General features: G+C 37.1%; 1 protein-coding gene across 1 annotated transcript in view; it reads left to right on the top strand.

Moving 5' to 3' along the window:
- Positions 1–17,700, top strand: part of LOC138042010 (talin-like) — a 95,025-nt gene that overhangs the window by 31,817 nt on the left and 45,508 nt on the right. Inside the window, exons 13-28 of the mRNA XM_068887737.1 lie at positions 684–747; positions 1,193–1,297; positions 2,234–2,323; positions 4,867–4,932; positions 6,896–6,997; positions 7,504–7,580; positions 8,119–8,210; positions 8,598–8,686; positions 8,946–9,086; positions 9,861–9,969; positions 10,738–10,789; positions 11,944–12,109; positions 12,969–13,067; positions 14,309–14,578; positions 15,168–15,398; positions 17,546–17,677. Of these exons, the coding sequence (XP_068743838.1) occupies positions 684–747; positions 1,193–1,297; positions 2,234–2,323; positions 4,867–4,932; positions 6,896–6,997; positions 7,504–7,580; positions 8,119–8,210; positions 8,598–8,686; positions 8,946–9,086; positions 9,861–9,969; positions 10,738–10,789; positions 11,944–12,109; positions 12,969–13,067; positions 14,309–14,578; positions 15,168–15,398; positions 17,546–17,677 (1,885 nt within the window). The remainder of the gene's footprint in view (positions 1–683; positions 748–1,192; positions 1,298–2,233; positions 2,324–4,866; positions 4,933–6,895; positions 6,998–7,503; positions 7,581–8,118; positions 8,211–8,597; positions 8,687–8,945; positions 9,087–9,860; positions 9,970–10,737; positions 10,790–11,943; positions 12,110–12,968; positions 13,068–14,308; positions 14,579–15,167; positions 15,399–17,545; positions 17,678–17,700) is intronic.

Here is a 17,700-nt window from a genome sequence, read left to right on the forward strand (position 1 = left end):
TGTTGCCGCTAGCAGGTTAGTATGATCCACAGCATTGGTGCTTTTTTTTAACATCACTATTCACAGCTAAGAGTTGATACGTGTAACACTACGTTTGTTTTGTAGAACAGATTTTCCGACTGGTGAAGCCAGCAGAAATTTAATTTGTCTACAACAAAAAAATTATTGTAGCTTTAAAAACATACTATTTTGTGGTCACGTTGTGTTCTGTTGTTCAGCGCAGTCAGCACTCAATATATTATTGTGGTTTATGATTTTCTCCCTCCTTCCCTCCCTTTGGAGTCGAGAAATGTGACCTTGTTGGATGGGGCCTTGTTTAACTCAAATAAACTTGGGTCACTCCTGTATGCTGCAGTTAAGTCTGCACAGTGACTTTCCCCAAGCTTGTTGGCTGCATTGTTTTGATTATCGCCTGCTAACCGATACTCTTATCCTATCCAGCATGTGCGCCTTGCATTCAGCGCGTAGTGCTAGGGAGATGAGTGAGGTTCCTTTGTCACACAATCTTGGGAAGTTGCACAGCTAACCTAACGCAACTTAGTGCTCCCCCATTAATGCCAACCACAGTCAATGTTTGCTCACATCTAGTAGCTAACACTTTTAATACAAAACGTAACGAAACAAGACATTAATCACTTTTGCAGGAATTGGAAATAATAAAATAATCTTTTTTCTTTTGATAGCTTGAAAGAATTCCTTCCAAAAGAATATGTCAAATCAAAGAATATAGAAAAGAAGATTAAAGAGGTGAGTCATATTTCCTTTGGCTGTAGTGTTATGCAGATTTTAAATGATCAGTATCTATTTTTTGTGTTTGGATGAACTGCAACTGCGTGGCCGCATCTTTTAATGGCCATGCTTCTTTTTAGGTTTTACCCATGAACTCTTTTCTCATTCATCCTTTCCCTGAAAACATCTTTCTCAGGGAGTAAACTGACGACAACTGGTGTGAAAAAAAAGTTGATGTTTATGACAAACAATGTGACTTCAAGACCATGGTTAATTTCCCGTTTTCGTTAATAACTCAAGTTTTCTTTATATACATTTTGGAGTATTTTTTTAAGAAAATGTAGTTAGTATATGAGATAAGAGAAAAAAAATTGCAAAAATTTCACCCGTGAAGGTCTACCGTAACCTGAAGACAATTAAGTTACAGTACAACTAAAATCTCTTGATCACCATTACTTTTTAGGAGCACAAGAAGGTGTCTGGACATGATGAGTTGCAGGGAAAGTACAAGTATGTTCAGCTGTGTAGAGGACTTAAGACATATGGAGTGACGTTCTTTCTGGTTAAGGTAACATAAAATTAATACATGTTTGCTTTCATATTACTTGGATTAAAACATTTCAAGACAAAGTTTTCATTGGAAGCAGACGTCTTGGTTAAGATGCAATGTGTAGCTCAATCTGCTTCTTAATTAAAACAGTCAATCATTTTCATTTTAGTTTGCAACTAGGGAAATTATTCAGGTGTTGAAAAATGTGTGCAAATTTTGTCGATCGACAAATTAAATTAAATTAATGCTCCTAATTGTACTCTTATGTATATGTTTCACAGCCATGTGCAGGTTGGCTGGTCTTGTTTTTAGTTTTAGTTTGACCAGTTTCAGCACTTGGACTCCTTCAATTTGACTACTGTCTGTTTTCTGTTATGTGGCCTCATCATTATAGTCCCAACAGAAGATTACGCCAAGCTGACCACATGGCTGAAGGAAAGGCTAGACCACAACACTGGGAACTACATGCCCTACTCTTTTTGATTAGCGTGTGGGATCTTTAACTTCCCACAGAGTTTGTGAACATTGAAGGGCTGTGAGACGGGGCCTAACTTAAAGTTCTATAGTCCTTAAATCCGAGAAGACTTGAAAGTGTAACCTGCATTTTCCAACAAAGGCAGCACTTTCACCTTGGTTATTTTAAGACTCTCAGTGTTGGTCCTGCTGCAGTCAAACTCATTACTTTTTGGAGTAGGGTAGTGGAAAAGACAGGGGGTAGGGGTGGATTGAGGTTTATCTGATAAAAACGTATTTAAATTAAACAACTCAGAAAATAATAAGGCTATTATTGTTGTCATGAAAACAAAAACACCCAAGAATAAAACAAAACCAACTACAAGCTCTATTAAGTTTATCAAAATTCAGTTATCATAATATGTTGTTTATAAGTTGTTTATAAATTTACTTTAAAATGTTGATATTCTTCTGCAATTCTTTGTCATTTTCTACTGGCAGGAAAAAATGAAAGGAAAGAATAAATTGGTTCCCAGGCTCTTAGGTGTAACCAAAGAAAGCATACTTAGAGTGGATGAGAAAACTAAAGAGGTAATTATAAGGATCTTATTAGATACATGTGAACAACCCTATTAACATGAGGCAATTTTACTTGTGATGAGGGGTACCCGCACGGATGAAACTGTCTACTAAAAAATGTAGTCCCCTTCAAGAACATAAACATCAAAATTAAAAAATGATACCCCTTTTAACATAGATTTTAAATTGGACTTATAGTGGAAGTGCACTTAACTCTCAAGCTAGTTCACAGGCATCCCACTTTTAATAATCTGAAAGAAACAATTCAAAATTAACAGAAAAGAACCTTTAGAAGTGTTAGAATGTGTGATATTTCATGTTCCAGAAAGGTAGGGATGTGAAAGGAACATCAATTATTAACACAAAGTGTAACAAAAAGAATGCTTTCTGTATTGGTTTTTTTCTGTGAGGTTTCTACTTACAGTCACCGCCTTTTAATTTGATTTTATCTTAATCAACAGCAAGTATCCAAATGATGTCACTACTTTAATTTAATACAATGTAATTTATATACTTCCATGAGGACACACTGTCCAGTCATACATTAGCAGAAGCCATCTTGTAGTCTATGTGCTCTAAGGGTAATGAATGAACCAAAAAATGCCATCAATGGATCTTTACTGCAACTACAGGACTGTGTAAAAGTAAGTAACTGTTGACAGTCTTGACTTGATCGAGGATCGAGGATCGAGAATCGAGGATCGAGAATCGAGTTGAGGATCGAGACTCTATATATTCACTAGAAATCAAACTCGATCCTTGACACTCGATTCTTGCAAAATCGCTGAAGTGAAACCTCGTCAATTATTCATACTTGATTCAACTTTCGTGAAAGCATTACTCTATCAAATAACAACAGGAACTGTTTCATAAGAAAATGAGCTAGCAGCTATCATTCCTGCGAGTTCTCAATTCAAAAACTACAATTTATGTCGTGGATTAAAATATAAAGGCAAAACAGTGAGCTTTACTGCGCAATAAATTTTATCGTGAATCAAATGTAAATTTCTAAATATTTCTCATTGACATTTAGAAATTTTTGCATACCGGGCCCCAAGCCAATTAATGCAACAGTCAATGTATTAATTATTTTTAGCATTTCTTCTTTCAACATTACAATGCAATGCCATGAGGAATGAAGCCTTCATCTGACGGAAAATTATAATAATGATCGATTCAGCAATAAGACATCTTGGTGCTTGGTGCTAGTTGGGAGTTCGTATGAGGGCAACATGGTGTTGTTTTGTTTTCTCTTCTGCCTTTTTTGTAAATAACATTTTACCAATTAACCTGATGGGAGTGTCACTCTACCAAATCTTACGCAGGTTATCGAAGAAAAGTGTGAAGCATCGAAATAAGTGGTTTCACTTCTCGGTGTTGATTTCTTTAAAATAATTAATTTATATTACTTCAGAAGATATACATACACTATAGCATATAGTATGGGGATCATTGTAAAAAAAGTGAGTGGGATGACTTGAGAAAACCTCGAGCCGTTTCAGTGTGCTCTCATTCTCAATTGCTTGCGCCTCAGAAAGCAAATCAATATTAAATTAGTATCCAACTTTTAATTTCATAACTACTCAATGGCTTTGCATTGTGACAGTTTCAAGATAGGAAGATAGGTTGACAAGGTAAAAAACTGAAAATTGCTAGCATCAAAAACACCCTAGAACTGAAATCTACACCTGGCGCTCAGCAGCACAGTCACTCTTCTTGCTTTGCTAAACATCATTGGCCATGACACATGTTTGTTTCCCTCTGTGATGCCTGACTTGGGTACAGCTTTAAAACATACGTTATACTTTTTGTAGTTTTACATTGTGTAAAGGCATTTTTCCTTTCTTACCCAAACAGTTGCGTTCAGCTAATTCTTCCGAAGTAAAGAGCACCTGAACTAAATTTACCGCAAAATTCCCTCGTGGGCAGTGATGACATCTTGACTCATGGCACTTTCAATCACTTTTCTCTCTCGGAAATACTGTACTGCCGAAGTAATAATATTCTCACTAACAAGCTTAAGGTTGCAGCTGGATTCTTGATTGTCATTCCTCGATCTTCAATGCTCGATCCTCGTGAGGATCGAGTCTAGAATGGAGACTTGAAAGAGAAATACTGTCAACTTATTTTTGCATGGTACTGTATAATCTGCTTTAGTTGAGACAGTATGAGAATTCAAACTTAAGGATGTCAATAGTCCATTTTGCATTAATTTTGTTTTCTTAGTGACCAGGCCTCTGAATCAAATGGAGACAGGGGTTGACCTGGTTTTAATACAAACCTCATTACTTTTCTGACCAAACACAAGCTAGTTAACATTAGGACAGCATGATTCACATTAGACTAGCTGTGAGGTTTGTATTATGATAACGTCATTTCTCGCTTCGATCACTTGAAAGGACTGGTAATTTAGTGCATTAAAAAATTGAGAGCTTGAGACAGTGGCAGAGTAGAGTGCTGAAATCTATCCTAGGGTTAAGGAAGATACAGATCCGCTCTCTCTCTCCTCCCGTCAAGCCATCTGCTTTAACTGCTTATTTCAACTACTATGACAGATCATGAAGACATGGCCACTGACAACTGTTAGGCGTTGGGCAGCATCTCCAAACAGCTTTACGTTGGTAAGTTTTTATCTTACCTTTATAATGTGACATTATTAATTTATTGCACTTGAAAACTTCTTTATGTTTGTGGTTCATTACTCTTCAAACTATAACTGGTGATTTAAAATCAGTTCGAAGGTTCCTTTGCCCAACTTTGGGCAGACCCCTTCTTCAATGTAGTATTATAGTATATTCATCTTATATACAGGCCTTCTGATATTACGCGATGGTGCGACAATCGACCTCAGATCTCATCCGATCGCACAATTCACGAAAAATCGGATAATTCACAAAAGGACGCACAAAATTCATAAAATGAAACATAAATCAACACGTTTTTTAGAAATTCCTGCATAAATACGCCATTTTTAAGATGATTTATCTTGGAAAAAGGCTAAAAATCCTTTATCACCTTCGATTTCGTAAACACTCTAAGTTCAAGGCTTTATTTTGCATGTCAGGGACCTGGTACGAGTCCCCTTCTATTGGTGCAACACAAACACGCACTAAAACACACCACTGAAATGATGACACAGTTGCCTTCTCTTAGAGAAGAGATTTGTGAAAAATAAGCAAAGTTGTAAGTTTTTCGGCAAAATGTAGTTTCTTTCGTTGAAAACTGATAAAAACTTGCTCATGGATAAGTTTTTTTGTGAAAATGCCCGCATTTTCTTCAACAAAGAAGGAAGTTCCCACCTTCCGCAAAATCTGACAGCTCACGATCGAGCAAGAAAGTACCTCACAGGTACGGTCCATGTGGACGATGGACTGATGTTTTTCTCGTCGTGCAAAATTATGGGCCGTTTATACGAGAGAAAATAAGCCGCGGCTTACTCTGGCTACGGTGTACAAAATACGCAAAAGGAACTATTTATATGAATATATATTCCCAGGTCAATATGAGCCGCGGCTTGAAAAAGACGTGAACGTAGATTTTGTACCATTTATGCGGGGTGAACGTTCGAGTCTTATGTAAGCCGCGGCCAGAGAAAGCCGCAGTTTATTTTCTCTCGTATAAATGGGGGTATGGCCCTATTGTGTTTGACCATCTTCGGAAGTTGGTGGTTGACAAGCACCTTGATCATTCATTTGGCATGTTAGGTGTGTCCTTTCAACTTTTACCGTGCTGCACCGGTAGTGCAGAAGACCTCATTTTTTTTATTTATCGCAACTAAGTGCGATCGAGATACATAAGTACTGTTCCGTGGTGCTCAAAATGGCTGTAGGGTAGCAGAAAAGTGGTTTTGGTAACCTGAAACTTTATAAAACAAGCGTAAAATTGTGGAGAAAAAAATCGCATAATTTACATTATTTATCGCATAATTGGCCTTTCTAATCGCACAATCTGCCCTGAAAAACTCGCATAATTTGCATTTTTTAATCGCACCCTGTCAGAAGGCCTGTATATAGTTATGTACATGTAATAAGGACATCTGGGTGTTACATAAGTATGATTTGCATCTGGCCGTGTTTTGAGTAATTGACATAATAATTATTTATATCGAGTTTTTAGAAATAAAAGTCTCATGTGAACACATCTGGTTCCCTCAGTTTGATATGTTATTGCACGTTTCTTCCTGTCCGTCGCAAGTTACCCAGTGCCTTAGCTTTAAGGGATGTGAGGGCCATTCATTTACGCTGTGGTTCAACTTTAATAACCATCTTGTGGCTCTCATCCAATTTGTTTACCTTTTGTTTTCGAATTTTAATTACATTTATTTGGAGTTATACGATTGGCAGCTCTTAATTCCATCTCCACTGCACAGCAAAATATTCTCAAGAAGTTTGTACGTCGATCTACAGGGACATAGGAGTCAAGTGCTAGTGTTGTAGTTTACTATTCTTTTAAAAATTTGATACCATCTAATTACGTGAGCAGAAAGAAACCAGTTTTACAACGTACAAGGAACACGTAGAATTTCTGAAGGGGATCGACTTGCATAACATAATCACATTATTAATTTTTACTTTTCTTCAACAGGACTTCGGGGATTATGTGGAATCGTATTACTCTGTGCAAACCAATGAAGGTGAAAAGATCTCTCAGTTGATTGCTGGCTACATAGATATTATATTGAAAAAGGTAAAACAATATTATTTGTATCAGCAGATAACACAATGTTATTTATCTCGCTATTAATGACAGAGTTACTTGTAACATGCATACTGTATATAAAGCAAGTTGTTTGAAATTTGGTTATTCTCTAGTTTGAAAAAACACATGACTAAATTACTTAATTGCTCATATCCCTAGGCAGTTTCAAGTATATAATATTAGAAGTACAGTAATACCTTTCAATTGTGTTACCCTTATCTTGTGAGGAAAACAATTTAGTCCATACATGTACAATAAAGATTCCCTATAATTATATCATTTGCATAATGCCTGCCAAGTGACAGTCATTGATGTCAAGTTTGTCATTTATTAACAGTAATAACTACTACATTATTTATATATTGGGATTGTTAGTGTAGTTTAGTTGAATGCTGAAGCTGTAATTATGTTTCAGTTATTTTTTATGTTTGATAGGTTTAAATTAATGGACTTATTTTGGTATCTCAACAATAGTCTTTTTTAATAAACTTCAGAGAAAAGGTCAAGAAGGATATGATCCAGACTTTGACGAGGAGTCCACCATGGTTGAGGACACTGTAACGCCACACACGTAAGTACAATATGACTTGCTGGATCTGAATGCAGTCATGTGCAAGTCAGATTTTTTGCATCTTTTGTGTGTAGGTAAGCAAGTAACCCTTTAGATGTAGTTTGTTATTCAAGAAAATAAAAATCTGCAGTCCCACCCAACTGCAGACTATAAAACTTCCACATCAAGAAGGATTAAAGGCCAAACTTTAAGAAATCCAGTGTGCTTATTTGGTACTTACATGTATGTTAGAATGGGCTTGGAGTAAATTTTTTGAATAACAAGGAACCTTTTTTAGTTGAGTTTATTTCAGAATAATATTGGATGAGCCTGACAGTTATAACAGACTCATTTGAAGATTAACTTGGCTGTTATAAAAACTATTACGAAGGATAAGACCCAAAGGTCACTTCTAAGATATTGAAATGACAACCAATGTACAGTTGTTAAATGTGCAATAATGGAAAAATCATTGGACTAATGAAGGTTTTCTGTCTGCAAGCTTCTGGGGATATCAATAATAATTAATTCTTGTTTATTCCTGCTTTATTTTGACCAGTGGTACATATTTAGAACGGCAAACCAACAAGGTTGGCCATGCTGCCACAGGTTCAGTTGCTTTGCCAGCTGTCATGAGGGCTGGAGGTCCAGGTGTGTCATAACTCACTGTTTCTTCAACATTTTGTCAGTTGGCTACCTTTAAGTGAAAATCGCCTGTTCATGGACTGAATTTGGGTTCTGTTTGAATGAAACTGGGACCCCTCTCCCTCAGAGCTTACTCTGATCTTCATGGTGCATTTTTTGTGTATACGACAAGTCAATTTTTGTAGTTGAGTTTTGTATTTTTTTGGGTCCTTTGATGAACATGATAAACATAACTTGTAACTTGGCTGTTTTGAAGTGAGTGTCAAGTCTATAGCAATGATCATTTGCAGTTATCAGTGGAACTTTAGCAGCACTGAATGATAAGCCTTTTTTACACTGGTTAGTTTTGATTTATTTTAAATTTCTATTGTCAACAATATTGTTGTGTTGCAGGTGCATCAAGGTACAGTGTTGGCAAAATGGAACCTGCTCAATATGGAACTGTCACAGGATCTGCTAACACTGCTCACAGGCCACCCATGGTGAGTTGACCTCTGTACTATAAGCTTCTTATACAGCCTTTTTTCCCAGTTTATGTTCACATTCATTCTTTTGCTGTCAGTGGCTTCATTGTCAAAGTTTGCTGTGGATCTACAATACAGCCCATTGACAATGTTGTAATGGAATTTAACATTGCGCTCAAGGAAAACTGATATCAGATTGATAATTGTCCAAAAAATAATTGGATATACATATACTCTGAAACTGAATATTTACAATTATATTTATATGTCTATTTAGGGTTCACAGGCAAAGTTTCACACCCTTACACCTGCACAGAAGGCGTACATGAGTAGTCTGAACCAAGGAATAAACACCATTGACACTGCAGAAAAGGAACTAGGGTCACCTGTGCAAATTCCAGCTCTTGGATCTGATCCGGTATGTGGATCCCTGATTATGAATGGTTTTCTTCCCCCTTTGACTATTGATTCATAGTCCGTGCATGGTCTCTCATGGGAGTGTTCCACTGCTAGTGCTAAAGATCATGCACTCCAGTCAGCTTTTGTAATGGAGCACTTTGTGCTCTTAGACTCCTCCAGTAGTTGTTGAAAAGATTGTATATCAAGTCAATCAAATCACTGGCTATTGATGTTAGCATTTGCTAATAAGTGGAAATTGAAGTAACTGAAGAAAATATGGAGTATGTAGGGGGAAGTATATAATCTCAGTTGCTTCACTACACAGAAACTGAAGTAAGACTCTGAGCCTGTGTGGCAAATTTGCAACTTAACTTTTTTCTGGTGCTCTAACCACAACAAGTCCCTTTACAACCAGCTGCTTGACGGTCAGTTGAATTGTTTTCACAAAATGTTTTTATTCATTTTGTAACCCAGGAGTTGAATTCTTTTTGTTTGGTTCATGTTTCGCAGATTTCACCACCAACGCACAATGTATATATATATGCACATGCATACATGCACAGGAGCACAAACTTTATCACTAAACAGTGATGATGCATGTAATTGTCTGACAAGGCTTTGTTACATGTATCTCATTCTCCATTCTCTCTCAGCTACAATGTATTCGTTTAAATAAATAATTTTGCTATCTCAAATTTTTAGTAGTAGTGGTTCTCATACAAAAGAGATGTGGTTTTGGTGAAGTAGTGTTATTTAGTTTCCATCCCCTTGATGCTACCATCCTGTGTTTTAGGCTTCACTGAAATGGAAGCAGAATACACTAGACATCTCAAGGCAAAATGTTGCATCTCGACTTGCTGCTTTGTCAGCCTCCTGTGCCTCCATTGTTACCCTTACTTCAGGTAAAAAAATGTTCAGTACTAGTAATGGTAATGGTAATAATAATAATAATAATAATAATAATAATAATAATAATAATAATAATAATAATAATAATAATAATAATAATACCTTTATTTGAGCACCTTAATTTCTATTTACAAGGGAATTACAAATAAGTAAAATGATAATAAGAAAATTTATCATCTAAAGCTATCTCAAATGGGTGTTTAGCTATGTTGCAGTGCCCTGGGTAAAAAGCAGTTCTTGTGTCTATTTGTCCCAGAAATGGGGACTTATTTCTGACAATTTGTTCTTAAGTTATAGTCACAATTTCTGGTAACAGCGGCTCTGTTGTGTGTAGGGCGTGGCTGTTATTGTTGCTGATCTTATTCAGTTCTTTAGCAGTAGCTTTGTTTCTTCTTGACTCGAGGCATGGTAAACTGTCTGGTGGGAGATCAATAAGTCTTAAACACCTTTTCTGGATACACTCCACCTAGACTTTTAAGTATGAAGGAATTCCTGCCCATACAGGCACACCATATTCCAAGATGGGTCTTTTTAGGGTGGTATAGATGCTGAGGCTAACCTCTTAAACATTTGGACTGCTTGGCAATTTTGGAATAAGAGCACCGCAGTATCAGTTGTGTCTGATGTCACAGACTGCAATATTAACTCGCACTATTTTAACCAGTTTGATGAACTCTCAGGGCATATGAGTGACCTTACTTAGCTATTATTTGGTTATAAACAATGAATAAAATTTGAATTTACTACAATTTCTTTTGAAGGTGAACCAGAAGAGACAAATTACACAGCGGCAGGGGCTGCAGTTAATACTATGTAATGAAAGCTTGTTTTCTGCTTTACTATTGTGTAGCACTAGTTTTTGCTCACTTTGCCAAAAAGGATCTCACATTTCAGAATTTGTAGCTGGTAGTAATAATCACATTTTTGGATTTTAAAGTAGCTAGAGGTGCAGTTAAGGTAACATAGTTGATTGGTGAAAACTCAGCCCACCACACAGTGAGCTGTTTTGTCATTTCCTGCCCAACAGACCAACCAGTTATAATAATGGTGTTGAATTTTTTGGAGACTTGGCCAGTGATATATCACTCCAGCAATTGAGGCCTAAGAACCATGTCAACATTTGCATTATCAAATCAAAATCAAATTCAATTCAAATCTATATTTTGCTCTATTGTGCACGAATTACATTAAGATCATAAATTAAATGGTAGAATGATTCTATTATGTGCATGTATTTGAGCCTGGGTACTATAATTATGGTAATGATAATGATTGTCACGTCTAATAGTCGCCACAACTCAACAGCAATGACGCAGGTCAACAAGGTCAAACCGAAAGCATACTATAGCGCCTCTGGCACCCACAATAAATTAGGAGTACAGTAAACACCCGCATATAAGAACAAGTGGATTAAGAACATCAGGCTGAAATTTGGCCAATAAAGTACCATATGAATAAGAACAAATTCAGCCTGATCAATAAAACAAGTTCTTAAATTAATACAAAGGGAAAGGGTATTAAGATAAGAAAACAATACAGTATGTAGTAACTTATATCAAAGTACTATGGTGTTCAGGACCATTACAAACTATAAAATCTATTACAAAACAGCATTGTATGTTAATTAAACCTTTGGTAATATTTAATTTGAAGGATTTCTGAAAGCAATTTTAAGAACATTTTAAGAACACTTTCAGGCTGATTTCTCACTGAGCACCCCTCAAATAAGATGATCAGCCTTAAACCTGAAAAAAAGTGTTCATATATGCGGGTGTTTACTGTACCTGGATTTTTTTCTCATGATACGTAAGTCACAAATTAGTGACACAAAAGTTCATTCCTGCTTCTTCATTTGCAGCACATGTCCCATACCACAATTTAGTGAGCATTAGACTGTTGCCTTATTCCACAGGGACAACCATATAGACAAAATTAAATAAAAAAACTCCGTCTTGTTTTCATTCCAGCTCCTCCAACCTACAAGACTTGTCAAAAGGAATTAAAATGATTGTTGGTTTGCTTGATGATGATGATGATAACAGCAAAAACCTTCTGGATGCTGCGCGTAACTTGGCTGGTGCTTTCACAAATTTGCTGAAAGCTGCTCAAGAAGGGGGTGGAGCTGACAGTGAGGTTAGAGCAAACAACGGACTACATGTAGTTACACAACTTAACATTATTGCATGAAAGTTTTGGATAATTGGCAGGCAAATTATTCTAGAAAAGGAGGTAGCTTGTGCTGATTCCAATTTTTTCGTAACCCATTGAGTAAAATTGTCTGGCATTAGACAGAGGAAAGTACTAAGTCTGGCCAGTTCAGGCCGGTTTGGGTTTCAAAGGGTTAAAATTGTTTTGCTTTTTGTCTCGGCCATTAGTCATCATTGAAAAAAAAAAAGTGCCCTCTCCTTATTCATTTACCAGGGTTAACAGGATTATTATTTGAACCATCTTAATCAATACAACTGGGAGAATACCATGTGAATTTTTGATGATTTCAGTACTTGTTGTAATATATCCTATTTATTATTTCTCATGAGCAGTTGTGGCTTAGTTGGCTGGTGCGCGGCTTTCGGAGTGAGAGGTCCCTGTTTCTATCCTGGGTGACTTTTCGACTTTCCTCTGATCCATGTAGCTATGGCTTTAAATATCCCTAAAACGGAGCACTGACAGAGGGAGGGGTAAATGATGCACCGTCGGCTTCCACTGATACCAGTTTCGTAACTGAAGGAACTACCGTTGTTAAATAAAGGGAGTTTACCTTTATCTAATAGTTTAATGGCCTAGTTCTCAGGAGCGTCGTACATCTCAGGGGTAGAGCGTCAAAACAAGTTATCCAAAGGTCATGTTTGACTCCTATGATCGTGAACACCTGTTTTTTTTATTTTCAATTAGTATCCAAAGTCAATATCTTGAAAGTGCATCACCCCATTGTTATATATCTTTGCTACTTTGTGTTGATGTTGTTGCTCATGGTTGCAATCATTATTTTTAGTCTAGAGGGAGATTGTTATCAGCAGCAGGAAATGTAGGGTCTTCTGGAGCCACACTCTTGCAGTTTATGGGTGAACCAGAAGTGGATCAACAGACTCAAGTAAGCGTATTTGAATATATGCTCAAAAGGTATTCTTTGGCAATCGGACACTTTTCATTTACTGAAAGGGGCTATATGACTCAAGTTAATTATTGTGTTCGGTGCAGCTAGCAGAGCACTTCCTAATTTTTGTTCAGATTTGATGATCTGACGTGATGCCCATAGCGAAACGATTTGAGAATTTTGTCTGTTGGGTCACCAAAATAGCTGCCCTGCAGATTCTTTTGTTGTACACAGGGACATTCTCACAGGTATTGTGTGAGGTCTGGGTTCTCAGTCTGCTCTGTTTGCGAAGCGACTGTCACTTGCAGTTCAATAATCCAATCTTGATTACTTTAAATGGTCAAAACTGTGAAAAATAATCCTTTTTGCCCTGTGATAAATTACACCTTAAGTAGCTCTTTATCTTAATGTTCTTCTACTTTCTGCAACACCACTTAAGATCTTGATACTGTAGCTTTAAGGGGTTGTCAGGGATCCTGTAATCCTCCAAGACATTTTTGATAAACGTTTTCTGAGAACTTTGCTTCATGTGACCACAAGATCTTTGTTGTTCTGCTTCTGATTAAAGGAACAATTGGGTTTAAACCAGTTTGTATACAATTATGCAATGAGGTGTTCAAATTTTAGTCATGAATCTCATTGATATGATTTTGGAAAAATTATCTCTCCTTTCTTAAAGAGGGTTGCTGTCCATGCAACAGGTCATGTAATTGATCAAAATTATTAGTAGCTCTAAAGTATTTCTAATACAGGGCTCACACAGAAAAGAGAACAACCCAGTGTTTGTGGCACTGGATTTAAGTGCAGTTTCCCCAGGTGTTAAGCCTACCTTGCATGACCTTTAACTGAATTTGTTTTCAGATTTCTTGCATTCAACGTGACCGCTCTTTGTAAATACCCAGCAGGTTTCCCTGTTTAGCATTCTTAATGCAGTTAATGCTAAAAAATAATTGTTTCTCTTATGCACTGCCCCAAGAGCTTTCTGGAGCAAAAAGAAGGGGGTATGGCAGGTTGATCACGAGAAGATGAGCTAAATTACATGTATTTTGTAAGTGAATAAGTTAATTGTCATCTTCTCTGAAACAGTGCATCAAAGATGGAGAATTGGGGTCCTGTGTTGAGGACATGGGAATGGAGAGTCAGCAGTTTGGATTTCCCTCCGTCCCCTTTTAGTGATTTCACAGTGAACAACATTATTATCGTTTCAAGTAAGTTAATGATTTTTCTCTCCATCGCAGGAAATGCTGTTGGCTCTTGCACAAGCTGTAGCCAATGCTACAGCAGCATTGGTTTTGAAAGCAAAGAACATTGCCAGCCAATCCAATGACACTGGATCTCAAAGCAAAGTGATTAATGCGGCTAAAGAGACAGCCAGAACTACAGCACAACTGGTTGCCTGTGTTAAGGTTGTTGTTCCTTCAATAAGCAGTCACATGTGCCAGGAACAAGTTGTTGAAGCCGCTAAGCTTGTTGCTACTGCTGTGGATGACACAGAGGGTGCTTGTAAGGTGAGGAAAAATTAATTTTGTGCTACTCATCAGAATTATTAATAAAACCCATTGGTATGAAAAAGTGAAAGTTTCATAGTAATTGTTGGGAATGGAATGAAGCAATACAATGTTGTAACAGTAGTCACAATAAAATATCATATATCATACAAGACCAGCCAAGGTGCATGTATCCTTGCAAGTGCATGATATGATAAGCTACGATGCAATGCAAAGTACCATACAAGCAATAAAATTGCAGCAACAACAACACAATGAAATCTAGTAACAACACGGCATTAATGGGACAACAATAACAACTAGAGCACATTCACTACCACATAAAAAATAATAGCGTTGTGGTTGTGTTTTCTTTATTTTAAAACAACAAGAATGAAGTGTCACTCATGTTTCTGGGTGCAGGTTGCCTAAGGTTAGTCTAAAAAAAAGTAATTACCTTGAACATCTTGAAGGTAACCTTTCAGTCTTAAAAGTGCTCCATCTTTATTATGAACTACAGTACATTAATTGAATGCTGACAAGTCTTATTGTTTGTACACAACATTATTGTTGTGGAAGTGGTTCAAATGTTATGTGCCTTTTGTCCTAGGAAGCTGTTTCTGGCGACTCAGAGCTGCTTCCTGAGATGATGACAGCAGCCCAAGGTGTGCGAGATGCCTTGAACAGTTTGTTGATTAAAATACGAGAAGGAGGCCGAGACACTCAGCAAGCTGGGCAGTATGATGAAGCATGCGATGACATTCTTGGAGCGACAGACAGATTGTTTAACAGCATGGGCAATGCTGGAGAGATGGTTAAACAAGCCAAGATTCTTGCACAGGTACACAAGCAGTGAAGAATGCACATTGAATCTTGAAAGTAGGCATTGTGCATATTAGCTCAAAGTGTTTTCAAAATTTGTTATGACTGTAAGTGCTAGCATTATGTTATTATGTTAATGTAGCTAGGCTTGTTTATGCAGCTCTGTCAAAACAATGGAATGTTACAGTAATTGCAATGGTGAATAAATTACTGTTCTATTTTAATAAAAAAACTTGAGGTAAACTTTCACAGGCATTGTTTAACTTCCTAATAGAGGTAAAGATAGTCTGGTTGTGTCATCTTTTATGTTAGGTAACTCCACACTTTTGGATTTTTCTCTCTCTTCGTTCATGCCCTGTGTTAATAATGTGTCCCAATGGCATTAGAGTTGTTCCAACAATAATATATTCTGGATTGTCATGCTTTGTGTGCTGTGATAAATGCAATGAGGGCATTTCAAGAGCACCCTACCATCATTACTTTTCAATCCGTTCATAGGCTGTTATTCTTTTAAAATCAATACATTAACCCATTGTCATCCAGGTTGCCGCGTGTGACACTTAATTGATTATCCGGCGTGACGTATGTTAATTACGGTGATAGATGAGCGCTAAAAATAAACCATATGCGCAGTAAATGTACACAAGAGATTGAGTTTTAGAATTAAGTTCAACTGAAGAAGAAACAGTGAACTTCCAGATGATGTAAAAATATTGCTAAAAAGTGATTCAAAACACGTGCTAAGGCTCAACTGAAAATGTAAAGGTAGAATTTTCGAAGCAGCGTGCGTTAAGCAATCAAGAACGTTTTTGATCGCTAACTAAACAAAGCGCTTGAAAAATATATATTATAACTCAAAATATGCCTTGTGCAATTTACAGTTAAGTCTAACCACTCAATGGATAAAAATTGTTTGAAATTTATCCCAATCGCTTTGTTTTCTTGCAGGTATAAGTGCAAAAATTATGCCCAAACGCCGCTGCCGAAACAAAATTTCACGAGGAGCGTTTCTGCTTGTCGAAATACACGTGCACAAAACCGCAAGATTAATTTAGTTAATTGATCACTATCATGTTTCATGACAGAACAAACAAGGTCAAATTGTGTACAAAAGTGCTCCTTCGAAAACTTTCACTGAAAGATAACTTACACAACACAAGAAAAACAACAGAGAAAATCACTGGAGGTTTTCTCGCATTTGCGGAATATAAACGCACGGTCGGATTGATTTATTTGTTGAAAATACCGATCTTCCGAGGTATGCCGAAGGCGAAAATTCCTTCGATTACCAATTTATTTTAAGAAAAAAAAACTTGTTATTTGCAAAAAATCCATCGGTTGATCAATATAAAGCTAAAATCGGGAGCTAATCAATGTCCATTATGACGTTAATTGCTACGAAGGCCTTTAATTCTGCGCGGCTTACTGCATGAAAAAAGGCAGTGCGCTCGGGGATTTTAAGAGTTTTTGACAGGCATACCTACTCGTTTCGTTTACCATTAATTCCCATAGATCATCTCCTATGAAAACTAAGAAAAATATTTAATTCATTACGATTATCTAAAACGAAATAAAGAGCAGTAGCTGCCACGAAATCTGGAATTTGAATATTATCGACCTGATCATTCCAGCGAGCTTCATGTTTATCATCGGTCGCTTGGTTTTCACCGTCTTCTTCGTCACTTTTAAAGCCATCTAAATCAAAATTTTTGTCTCTAGTATCCCCTCCTCTTACAGGAAAACCATAAAAGATTCCTTAGATCCCTAGATCCTCCGAATCCGAAAAAAAAAGCATGAATATCCCCATCGTTCGGTGCGCTATCTGGCGCATCGGCTGTTGTTTTCGCGTAATTTGATCGCGCGATCGAAAGGGCAAAAAGCCAGCCCTTATGGGGTCTCTTTTCAGCTGTCAAAATATGCTCACAAGACGGCAAATGATTGGTCAATTATCCTACTAAATCTCCATAACAACAAAAAATTTAGATTTACTAAGGGAGACTGGGTAGAGGCCTAAGATCACCTCTGGTCAAGACGCCATTTTGTACGGCCGGTTACGGCCGGTTTGGGTATTTCAGGGGTCATTGCGCGCGGCCGGTTACGGCCGGTTTGGATGTCAATGGGTTAAATGATATTTATTCCTCTTTTAATTATTGTTTTAAAATAAAGGCATCGTCTTCACTGGTAACTGGAATCAAAACAGAAGCTGAAACCCAGGATGATTCTGATTCTCAGAAGCGCCTCTTAGCAGCAGCCAAGGTGCTGGCAGATGCCACTGCAAAACTTGTTGAAGCAGCTAAGGTAATGGCAATAATACATTATAA

This window comes from Montipora capricornis, chromosome 3 (assembly GCF_036669925.1).
Source record: "Montipora capricornis isolate CH-2021 chromosome 3, ASM3666992v2, whole genome shotgun sequence".
Lineage (NCBI taxonomy): Eukaryota > Metazoa > Cnidaria > Anthozoa > Scleractinia > Acroporidae > Montipora > Montipora capricornis.